The 11,582-nt window shown below is 53.3% G+C and overlaps 3 protein-coding genes across 3 annotated transcripts; all 3 read left to right on the top strand.

Moving 5' to 3' along the window:
* On the top strand, window positions 1-4,206 carry C8Q69DRAFT_40576 (putative C6 finger domain protein). The gene is made up of 7 exons (XM_028628087.1): window positions 1-894; window positions 965-1,077; window positions 1,137-2,696; window positions 2,750-2,830; window positions 2,904-3,106; window positions 3,164-3,689; window positions 3,750-4,206. Exons 1-7 carry the CDS (start codon window positions 295-297, stop codon window positions 3,973-3,975), a joined length of 3,309 nt encoding a protein of 1,102 aa, XP_028489531.1. The 5' UTR covers window positions 1-294; the 3' UTR covers window positions 3,976-4,206.
* Window positions 4,207-4,782: 576 nt separating this feature from the next.
* Window positions 4,783-5,623, top strand: C8Q69DRAFT_452882 (hypothetical protein). Its single transcript, XM_028629591.1, has 2 exons — window positions 4,783-4,855; window positions 4,926-5,623. Exon 2 carries the CDS (start codon window positions 5,244-5,246, stop codon window positions 5,511-5,513), a length of 270 nt encoding a protein of 89 aa, XP_028489532.1. The 5' UTR covers window positions 4,783-4,855; window positions 4,926-5,243; the 3' UTR covers window positions 5,514-5,623.
* An 82-nt stretch (window positions 5,624-5,705) lies between these two features.
* Window positions 5,706-11,582, top strand: C8Q69DRAFT_40583 (hypothetical protein). Its single transcript, XM_028628091.1, has one exon. It carries the CDS (start codon window positions 5,899-5,901, stop codon window positions 11,497-11,499), a length of 5,601 nt encoding a protein of 1,866 aa, XP_028489533.1. The 5' UTR covers window positions 5,706-5,898; the 3' UTR covers window positions 11,500-11,582.

The raw sequence follows: 11,582 nt of genomic DNA on the forward strand, positions 1-11,582 counted from the left end.
TAACGGGCTAATCGCGAAACAACAGATTTCAAACACATTGGACAGGAAAAGGGACAGTGCATAACCGGTGTCGGAGTCGTCAGACGCGCTTGGGAAAATTTTTGGTGCTCTTGGTCTTTCAAGTTTCCTTTGCGACAAAGTCTCGCCATACTGCCAGAACTGCCTACAGACCTTTTTTCCCTTTTGGCGCAAACCCGAGAAAAACAAACCATGTTATCAATGCCGGGGACTCTTTGATTGGATTTGAAACGACTTGCAACCGATGGCCGCAGCAGCCGTCGAGCTGATCTTAAGATGGATGTAAATGCGACAGAAGAGAAGCCAAAGCCGTTACCTCCATACGGCGGTCCTCCGCCTCCGGCTCACCGCATGCCACCTCCCGAAGGAGCCCAAGGTGTACCATCCTCCCATGCAGTGTACGAGCCGTCCTGGCGTCCATATCCGCCGACCTTTGATGCCACTGCGGACCAGCGTCGGCCTACAAATGCTCCTCCGCAGCCCCCGATACCTCCGCATGGTTACCCAGTTCATCCCAATCGGGAGCTGCCGCAGATTCCTCACGAGGCGCCATATGGCCGTCCCAACAGTTTACCAGGACCGTCTCATTCTCCTCAGGATGCTCATCCACCGCCACATCCTGCCTATCGACCCATGAACGGAGCGCCTCCTCATGAGGCTATCCCTCATACTGCCCCGGGGGAGTATAGGCCACGGATGGCGTATCCTCCTCACGAGTCTCATACAAACGGTGAACCGCCCCCTCATTCGATCCCTCCAGGACAGTATCCGCCGGGTGTGCCTCATATGTCTCAACCCCCGGGGCCATATGAGCCTGGTTATTACCATAATCAAGCTTTCGGTGCTCGCCAGCGCAAAGCGGCCAGAGCGCAACAGGTAAGAACATCTGGTGCCCTATATGGAAGCTGGGTAGTGGATTTCTGACTTTTGTGTCCCTCTCCTGAAGGCGTGCGACCAATGCCGAGCAAGGAAGGCTAAATGCGATGAAGGTCGACCAGCATGCAGCCACTGCAAGGAGAATAACCTTGTCTGTGTCTATAAAGAGGTGCCTCCACATAAGTGAGTGGTGTTTGTCAATTATTGCGTTGACTTTTGTGTGTGTTGACCTGATCGAACAGGCAGGAAAAGGCTACTCAACTCGTTCTCGACAAGTTGCAGCAGATTGAGGACCGAATGACGCAGCTACAAGCGCAGGTACAAGCGCAGCAGGTGGAGCACAGTGCTCAGCTCTCTCAGCAGAGTGCTCAGATCAGCGAAATCCTGTCTCGAGGATCTCCTTCGGCTGTTGTAGATATCCCTCCAACAGGTATTCCCGCCTCGAAAGCTGCAATTCTGCAGAACACCCCTGTCCAGCCATCCTTGAGTTCCACGGGTGTCTCACCTATACCGGGCGAGCATATGCCAAAGAGCGAGAATGTTCCTGTTCCCGGAGGCCCCAAGGTGGAGGGTGGTGAGAAGGTCAACGACCCTATGATCAAGGACGATGACGACGGCGAGCTTTCAATTCCGGTGGAACATACGACAGCGGCGCATAAGCTGTTGCTGTGGCCATCGATCCGGAGGCTACTAGGCCCCAAAGAATTCGACGAGGACTACGTGATGAGGTTGGAAGAGGAACGTGGGTTGATTCGCGTGTATGGACGAGGCGAAGGTGACGATCGCAGTGACTATGACCGGTCTGCCGGGAGTCCAACAACAAACAGTTCTAGTCCGTGCTGGGAAGATGATTACACGCAGGGTGCTTCGCCCAACCTGCCCTGGGGTACTGGTCTTCCAATAATGACGAACACAGCCCAACCAAAGACTCGAGATCAGCTTGTTGGTGGCCTGGACGAGTTTGGCCAGCTGAACACGGACCCGGAGACTGTACGCAAGCACCACAGAAGTTACCTTAACCATCTGCATATTCTGCATCCTTTCCTGGACGAGAACAGCCTCGAGCGCAAGATTGAGAGATTCATTAAGCTCTACAGCCCACAACGGAAGAACAATCTGGGTCAGGTCATGCCAGGCAACCCGGGTGATCCGCCTCGAGGTGCCAAGCGGAAGCGTTCCTCTGAGGGGTTGCATGGTGTCGGATATGATATGCAATCCTCTTCCCCTTCCTCGAATCCCGAACGCCCTGTTTTGCGACGGATTGAGAAATCGATCGATAATGCTATTATTCTTTTGGTCCTAGCGCTTGGTTGTATATGTGACTGGACGGACAAGCCGATACCTGGGCCTGTCAAAGACGCCTCAGATATCCAGAGAGACCAGATGATGGCGACTTCGGCACCGTGGGCCAACGTGATGTCTCCAGCAGTCCCAGACTCTCCATTTCATTCGTCAGGAGGAGCAGGAGGAGGAGGTGGCAGTGGTGCGTATTTCAAGTCCTTCCCTTCTCCGACGGGATCGGATCACCGCAGAAGCGTCCCGGGCCGACCTCTGTCGTCCACAGGATGGTCCGCTCATGATGGACCAGAATTCTCCCACCCGAAGAATATGGAGGTCATTCCTGGTCTGGCATATTATGCCTACGCCACGGATATCCTGGGCAATCTCCAGGGTGGAAATGGGCTAGCCCATGTCCAGGCCGGTCTCCTAGCGGGACTCTACGCTGGTCAATTGGCACATCCGTTCCAGAGCCACGGATGGATCTCGCAGGCATCCCGAGCGTGTCAAGTGCTTGTCCGGCCGTAAGTATCGATTATGCGATATGCCTTTAGCAGCGACTTACGCGTGAAAACAGGAGACGATATGAAAAGATGCAAGACGGCCCCAAGAAGGATCTCTATGATTTTGCCTACTGGACTTGTCTACAGCTCGAGAGGTAAGAATCGCCGGATCGGTTTGTTGATTATCATATTATACTGCTCAGATAGGGACTGATCATATTGATATAGTGATATTCTTGCCGAGCTCGACCTCCCTGCTAGTGGCATATCGCGTTCAGAAGCGCGCATATCTTTGCCGAAGGGTGTCTTTACACTTACCCTTCCCAATGAAATCCGCGCCCCGAGTACTATGATGATGTTCTATTATTCAGCACAGATTCATCTTAGGAAAGTTCTGAACCGCGTCCATACAGATCTTTACAAAGCCGAGAGTGAGTCATGCAGCGGTGGACTAGGGCGATTGTCTACATACTAACTGCTATTTACAGAGAAAGGTCAAAGTCAGTGGTCGTCGAGTGTGCAGGAGGTGTTGAGCATGAACCTCGAACTATGGCGCAAGAGTCTTCCAGAGATCATGAGGTGGAAAGATAGCGATCCCCCGTCTAGTGACATTAACACAGCGCGTATGCGCGCGAAGTACTACGGTGCAAGATACATTATTCACCGGCCTCTGCTTTATCATGCGCTGCACTACGCTGATTTCAAAGAGGGATCTGCGGTTGACTCCCCCACTGGTTCTGCAGTGATGTCTGGTTCTCGATCCCAGCAAGTCTCCCCGTCAATGACACACAGCCAGCGGGCCACAAGCATGGCCCGATGGTCTAGCGATATGGGACCCCCGGGCCGACATCCTTTGACGAATCCAGCGTGGCCATGTTGCCCGTTTAAACAGCTCCCGAAGAAACTCCAGCTCGCGTGCAAGATCTGTATCGACTCCGCGATCCAGAGCACGGAGGCTTTCGACGGAATCCAAGGTCGACCGGTGATTACCAATATTTTTGGCACAGCGCATGCGTAAGTGCATCTTTCTGCGGTCCTGCCTTCCCCGGACAAGGTCTTGCTGACTGCCCACAGACAATTTGGTAATATGCTTGTCCTTTCTGCAACCTACATCTCTAGTCTCTCTGAGCTCGTCGATCGCCACGTCCTCCAGCGACTTCTTAAACGGACGATCGACTTCCTTCTGCAGAGCAGGAATATCTCTCCCAGTCTGCGCGCGGACGCCGAGATCCTGACGGAGATCTATAATAAGCTTTTCGGAGACCAGGCCGCTACCAGCTTTACGTCGAGCTCCGTTTAATTGGGTTGCCTATGGTGCACTTTAATGTTACTTCGTCTATATATCTACAACTGTTCGCATTGGGTCCATGTTACGTTCTGTCGATTTTGTTATTTCTAGGCTCGGATCTCTGTGTGCACACTATTCAGCAACGACCGTCTGGCCGGTGGGGAGGAATTTTCGAATGCATATCTTGGTGTGGCTGTTACCTGATCGCTTTGGCGTTGTGAGATCTGATTATATCTCCCGTCTCGGAGGCTCTAGCTCTCCCTGACGGGTTTCTCTTTGAAGATAGAGTCTTCCGGTGACTGAAGACAGGCGGATAGTTAGGTGGCAAGCGTCTGTCCTTGGGGGCCCATCCGATCCTCACGTTCTTCTTGCTTGGATAATGGCAGATCATGCTGCCTCAATTTCTCGTGTCCGTGAGAAATGAACTTTCATTCATTCCAGCGCCTGGCGGGTCGTCTCTTTGATTTGATTCGATGTTCTGCTTGTGCCATGGGTGGATTGCTGTGATGCTACCACTTGAGACCATACATCCTGGACAGGTCTCCACATTTCCTGTTATCTGCTTGTTCCATCATATCCTGGGGATGGGCGGCTTTTCTCGATTCTTTATCGATTCATCCGCGTTACCAGCGTGTTTACTGACGGCCCTTCTTTCTCCTAGCACCCGGTACGGTTTGGTTATTTTTGTCTTTTTCTGGGTAGGCTCACTCGTTGCATTTTCGATATGCGCAGGGGACAAGTGGACTTGGCTTGTACATCTTTGGGTGGTATTTCGATGGTGGGAGTTCGTCGTGTTCGCATACAGGAGCACAATACATACATTGTCCGTAGTGTCGATGATATATCCCTGGCATTTTTGGATAGGAAATGTATCAAGACGTTCAAATCTAATCTTGTCTTTGCCGTCAACAACTGAAGACTATAGTTACTCGAGTAATTCCTCTTGTATAGATAGTGCGCACCTCGAGAGCTTTCCTGTTGCATTTTCTTCTGTTGGTCTACTGCATAGGAGAGTGCAGTGAGTGGCCAGCCAACACGACCAGCATGACTGAACTAATAATACCGCTAAGTAACTGCGATTAATAGTATTTTCAGCCAGCCCTATGCCAAGTTATCCACAGCTGCAGGGAGATTGATTGCTCACTTGCTGCAGCGCCGCACACACCAGCGTCGCCAGCGAACTAGCCTTGCAAGGAGACTGTCGAGACCAGATCGTTGGAGAGCAGCCCGACGACTCACACAAAGGCAGGCAAGGCGATCTCCCGATCTCGACTACTCAGATGGTCGTATCGGTTTTTATTTTCTGTCTTTTGCTCTCTCCCTCTGTCTGTCTGCTCATCGATTCACCATTGATATTCTCATTGAGCCCAGCGCGGCACGTGCCGTCCCAGCCTCACCGCGACTTCGCAGCCTTTCTTGTCTTGCTCTCTCTCTCTTTTCTTTCTCTCGCTCGCTTCGTCTTCCCTCCCCAACCTCCTCCTCCTCTGATCACCCGTCTATCGCTTTCCTGTACAATTCTACTCGATGATATTAACGACCTGTTGAAATGAACTGATGACTGAGACGAATTTCCTTTGAACGCACACCTGTACGATAGGATACCCCCTCGACTTTAGAGTTGGCGCCATCTCCAAGCTGGAGTTGACCCCCAGGCTTACCGATCGGGTTGCTACCGCGGTTCAGCTCCGTCTCTGTTTACTCTGCCCCAGCGCTATCGCTAACTATCAAAACAACAACCCGCCTCTGACCTCGTCTCTAAACCAGACCGTTCTCGTCGCTGGATTGCCTAGTTCTTAATTTCCTGCGATCAGTATCATCTTATTTCGGTCCGCTTTGCGCTGGTGAGGTGACGCTGTGATCGGGCATTCCCCGGAATTTGATACCCACATGGTTCTCGCTATCGCGGAGTAAAACGGAGCTCTCTCGCTGCCCTCCATGTTCAGAGCTCTGTTGGGTGGTGGTCGCTCGTCCAGCGATGTGCGCAGCGACACCGGTTCCAAGTCCTCACGACGCAGAGCCGCCGATGACGATGTCCGCTCGACGTCCTCGCGCCGCTCGAAACCATCCGCCTCATCGTCCAGCCACAAGTCTTCACGGGGTGACGACCGTGATCGCGGCCTGGGCGATTTATCGGCCTACTCGTCGTCCAGCAGCCGGAGACGACGTGCGCCTAGCATGACGGAAGGTTCTGTGGCATCGACCTATGTGACAGCCGAGCCGGGAAGCATCTATGACGATACGAATTCTACGATTACCGACAGAACGTCGAGGTATACCGAGGTGTATAATGGAGATGATCGCACTTCTGAGGCAACGATGAGAAGCCCGCGCGTGGATAGCAGATATGGAGAGGAGAGTAGGAGGAATACAAAGGATCGCAGAGGTAAGGATACTGACCGAGACAGAGACACAGATAGCCTTCGCAAGGAACGACGGCGCACAAGATCAGATGACGACGAGTACTCGGATAGATCGAGGGTACCGCCAACATCGGGTGCTGATGATCGCTTCGCTGCTGCAATTTCGTCGCCAGGATTCTCCCAGTTCCCCGGACAATATGATACAACGATGTCCGGCGCCGTGCCCGTCTCGTCAACCAACTATGACCCGCACGTCCCCCAGCAATTTCCTGGGCAATTTCCGCAGTATGTATCGGAGCCGTATCGACCACCGCACCCAGCAGGCGAGGCTGCAGAGTATTATGGTGATCAGGGCGAGTCTGTTGCTCAGCAGCCGGGCGTGCGACCAAAACCGCCTTCTCTGATTGTCGGCGCAGAACCGCATCTGATGCCAGCGTCACCAGTACCGAACCCTCCTCCGGAACCAAGCAGTATGGGTCAAGTTGGAGCGGCTGCGGACTATTATGCGAACCATTCCAACTTGCCTGACAATATAGTTCAACAACCGTCGCGACCGCCGAAGCCATCGAAACCCAGCAAGCCGAACAAGCCGAGTAAGCCAGCAGCCGCAGTCCCGGCTTCAGCATTGGGTGCAGCGACGTATGGTATTGGAACGGGACTACCCTCGAGTCCCGGAGTGCAATATAATTCTTCGTCGCTTGCTGGAGAAGGACCCTCCCCTTATTATGCGACGCCGATGTCTACACCTGGACTAAACGGAGCGTCCCATTCTCACTCGAACTCTCACGCTACTGAGGCCTCTTTAGGTTTGGCGGCAGCAGGCGCAGCCGCTGGATACATGATGGGACACCACTCATCCTCCCACCATGATGAACACTCGGCGCATTACAATTCTAGCAGCTACCCGGGGCCGTCTTATGTTGTCGATGATCATGGAAGACCGCCTAGACCTGATCAGCAAGGCTCCAATGGAAATGCTGCTGTCTTTGATGCCGGAGCCGCAGGAGCTGCGGGTTATGGTGCCCTCGCCAACGGTGCACACTATCCGTACGATGCTTACAACGGACAGCAAATGCAACAGTTGCAGCCCGGGTCTCTGGCTTTTCACCAGCGACATCACGGGCCCCTACAGAGGTTCGTCGACTTCTGGAGAGACCCTGAGGGTGTGGGGATGTACGAAGACTACACTGAGGCCATTGGTGTCTGCAAATATTGCTTCGAGCCTGGCACGTCCTCCAAGAATGCACCTAGAAAGCATCACTACAAGCGGCGGAAGACCCAGGCGGATCGTTACGGTAATTCCTCACGGATCGAAAAGGTTGGCCGCCATTCCTCAGAAGAAGAGAGCCGGCGCAGAAGGTCGAAAGGGAAGTCATGGCTGGCTGCTGGACTCGCCGGCGGCCTTGCAGGTTATGTGTCAAAGTCCTTGTTTAGCAACAAGGATTTCGACGAGACTTACAGTGTGCGTTCTGGTCACGTTGCCGATTCGAGGTATTCCGTGAACGATAGTGAAAGCATCTCATCCCTGGGTAGAAAGAGCCATCTATCGCACGGTGTTGACCGGCGTTCCCGACGCGACGACTACAAAAATTTGGGAAAGAGCTCAGTTACTTCAAAGTCTACAGGTTCTGAGCTCTCTAGACGGCGCTCAAGGTCGCGATCGAGATCGTGGGAGCGCCACTCTGGTCTCAGGGATGCCGCCATCGGAGTTGCCGTTGGCGCTGCCGCAGGAGCCGCCCTGAAGTCTCGTCGGCGGAGTCGTAGTCGGTCGCCTAGGAAGCAAAAGAACCGGAAGTCATCCTCCTCTTCAAGTGGCTCGTATACGGATATTGGGCGCTCACATGCCAAGTCCACGTCAACCGGCTTTACGTCCTTCTTCTCCGCCTCGTCTGCCAACCGCCGTAAGCAGCGCAAGAGTTTCTTTTCCTTCGGGAACTCGTCTTCTTCCTCCTCCGACGCAGATTTGGCCTTTGGATCAGCATTTCTGAAGAAGCCTAACAAATCGACTAAGTCAAGCAAGTCAAGTGGATCGAGCCGCTCTAGCAAAAGGAAGGATAAGCACAACGTCGATGCTGAGATCCTTGGCCTCGGTGTCACGGCAAAAGCGATTGCTGATGCTGCAGAACGGCGCCGCAAGCATAGATCAGGGGTACTAGTTGCCAAGGATGATCATTACCGGCGATCTACTTATACCTCCTCTGGGCAGGAGGATGATGAATGGGAAGACGCTGATTCCTCTGAATCATCCTCGAGCGTGAGCTCTGCCCTGGCTTACGGTGGCAGTGCCCTTTTCGGTAGCAGCTCCTCGGATTCAGGGACATCAAAATGGGGCTGGCGATGGGGAAGCAAAAAGAAGAAGGACAAATCAAAGCAGTCCACAGATTACCTTCCAGCAGCTGAGGCAGCAGCTGGCGCTTTGGCAGGCGCAGCGATCGCATCAAAATATGGCAAAGATACCGCCGTCCCGAGCCAGGATGGTTCTAGTAGTGTGGGAAGTCTCCGTCGCGTTTACCCGCAGCCAACGTCCGACCCCTCTCGATACGATGCTGTCCAATTGCCCTCGAGACGTGCGGGAGAGCCTCAGTTTGTTAGACCGGGACCTATTCCTCTCCAGCAACCGCAGCCTATAACCCCAGTATCTCAGTCCGTCTACTCTACGCGAGCTGAACCCTCGCCTTCTTACGCAGCCCCGTCTGGCCCGCCAGTATTTGCTGATGCTGCCCCATATGATATGACCGGAGCGACTCCCACAGCCAGTAGTATCGCTCGTACTAGCGGAACTCACCGAAGAAGCGACTCTACCCCTGTTTTTCCTACGGAGCCGCTAGAAGAGAGTCTACCGTCTGTCCGAAGACGCCGCGCAACCAGCAAGGACCAGGCATCAGTCCAATTTGAACTTACGAAGGAGCAAGCTGACAAGGAGCGTCGTGCTGACCGACTGGAGAGGCAGAAACGGGGGAGCGAATCGCAAGAGAGCGTCCGCTGGGCTCAAGAGGAAGAAGAGCGTAAAAAGGATATTGAGCGCAGTGAAAGACATCGCCGTGAGAAAGAGAAAGAGAACGGACGGCGAGACGATGAATATGATACACGCTCTTCCGCCTCTTGCGCAGACCCCGAACGCCCGAAGAAGCGAGAAGACTCTTCCCCTTGGGTCAGTGCCGCCGAAGGTGCCGCAATAGGAGTGGTTGGCGCGGCCATTGCAGAGAAATTTTCGGAGTCGGAAAGGAGACAGAAGCGGCATGAAGAGCTCAGAGAGAAACGTCGTGCAGAGAGGCGTCGCAACTCCGAAACAGAAGATGCCCCGTCCCGGATTTCATCAATTCAGACGGTGCGACGCGACAGCGAAGAAGATACAAAATGTGATAATCAAGGAGCTTCTGCTGCTCCTGTTCGCGCGGGCCCTAACCATGTGAATTATGGAAAATTCTTTGCACCAAGCGAATTGCGACACGGCTTTGATGCCCGGCCATCTCGGGTAGATGAGCGCGCTGACGTGAAAACCATATCTGAGATGGAACAGCCTTCGGAAGGCCAAGCACCAGACATAAATACGCCATGGTCTATTCCACGACTTAATGTCATCGAGCCTACCCCTCCGCAGAGTTTGAACGGCTCTGTGAGAGACACGACTTCTCCTGTTGTACTTCCCGCTACCGTTAAGGAAGAAGAGGAGAGCTCCGAGGACCGCGAGCGAGAGAGACCTGGTGCTGGCTCTAGGGTATCCTGGGGAGAGCACCGAACACACGAATTTGAGGTCCAGACGCCTTTATCTGAGAGAAGTAGTGGTGATGTGCAGCAAGAATTCAGAGACCAAGAACCAAGAAGCTCTAACGAGTCCGTTGTTACATCTTTGAAAGACGAGTCTCCCGAAGAGGCCAAATCTGCCAGTAAAGAAGAATCCCACCAAGAGAACGATTCTGAAAAGAGAGTGTCTGGGACATTTGAAGATGATATCGAGTTCGCGGCTACACTTGCAGCAGGCGCAGCCGCAGCTGGGTTTGACCCTTCTGTTGTAACTGACAACCCGACATATCACAGAAGGTCCTCACCTCCGGGCTCTGAGTTGAAGGGAGTATATAGATCACCTTGGGTTGAGACTGTATCGGATCTGCAGCGCCCTATCCCGCCGGTACAGGGGTTTGTTGAAGGCGAAGTTGAGACTCCTACGGATGATGACAAGCCTGTTGCGCACATCAGCGATGGAAAGGAGTTCTCAGAAGAGCCAGCGCAGCTTTCCGAGGACGACGATAAGGACGTCTCGTCTAAAGCTGCGGCAGAGCGCTCGCTTGCTCAAGAAGTAATTGAGAAGCTTAACACAAAGCGAGATTCGTGGACCGATGAATCTAGACGAGTTGCGGATTCATCTCCCGAGAGACCTACTGACGAGTCTAATTATGTCTCCGTCGACGAAGGTCCCCCTACTCCAAAAGCCTCGGAACAGCAGCCGAAGTGGGACAGCGATTCAATTAGGGGAGAATCACGATCTGTCGCCTCTGCCCCTGTTGGGGATTCTAGGAGGCCAAGGAAGTCGCGACGCAGTGTTGATGACTTTGACGCGAAAAGTGAGACGGCTTCATTAGATGACAATGATGAAAAGAAGAGACGGAAAAGGCGTTCCAAGCGCGATAGCGAGATCTTTGAGGAGGAGGGACGTGATGAATCTTCCATCCGCCGGCGCAAGTCCCACCGCGATAGCGGGGTCTTCGACGATGCCGGGTCCGTAGCATCTTCACCCGCCAAGCTCGACGAGACAAGGCAAAAGAGAAAGAGCAAAGACAAGGAAAGCGAGAAGGAAAAAAAGAGTGGCGGACTTTTCAGTAGCATATTCGGCTCAAAGGCATCGTCGGTGGGAGAGAAGTCGAGTTCTGGCGATAAGGACAAGCGTTCCTCGCGAGACGTTCAGTCCGAGGTTGCTGTTGACGAATACCGTCATAAGAAGCGCTCTTCCAAGCAGCGCAGTTCTAGCGGAGACCATGCGTTCGGCATGCTCAACGGCGCTTCCCACTCGTTAACCGACTTTTCGCAACTTGGGCGAGACGTCGACCGAGATAACGACTCCCAGAGCCGAGACCCCGATGGATCCCCCAGATCCCATAGACAACGGAAAGAAGAGAGACGGCGGCAAAGATATGAGGATATTGTGGACTCGGGTAGAAAGTTGTCTGACAAGGTATAGTTTATAGTGAATTCTTTGATGTTGTCCGCTTGTACATCACATTTCCCGTATTCGCATTGAGAATGCCATTCCCGTATGTATGC

Source organism: Paecilomyces variotii (assembly GCF_004022145.1).
Source record: "Paecilomyces variotii strain CBS 101075 chromosome Unknown C8Q69scaffold_1, whole genome shotgun sequence".
In the NCBI taxonomy this organism is placed as follows: domain Eukaryota; kingdom Fungi; phylum Ascomycota; class Eurotiomycetes; order Eurotiales; family Thermoascaceae; genus Paecilomyces; species Paecilomyces variotii.

Coding starts and splice junctions, on each gene's coding strand:
- C8Q69DRAFT_40576 (XM_028628087.1), top strand. CDS start 295: ATGGATGTAAATGCGACAGAAGAGAAGCCAAAGCCGTTACCTCCATAC. Junction 2,697..2,749: donor TGTCAAGTGCTTGTCCGGCC/GTAAGTATCGAT, acceptor GCGTGAAAACAG/GAGACGATATGAAAAGATGC. Junction 3,107..3,163: donor AGATCTTTACAAAGCCGAGA/GTGAGTCATGCA, acceptor TGCTATTTACAG/AGAAAGGTCAAAGTCAGTGG.
- C8Q69DRAFT_452882 (XM_028629591.1), top strand. CDS start 5,244: ATGGTCGTATCGGTTTTTATTTTCTGTCTTTTGCTCTCTCCCTCTGTC.
- C8Q69DRAFT_40583 (XM_028628091.1), top strand. CDS start 5,899: ATGTTCAGAGCTCTGTTGGGTGGTGGTCGCTCGTCCAGCGATGTGCGC.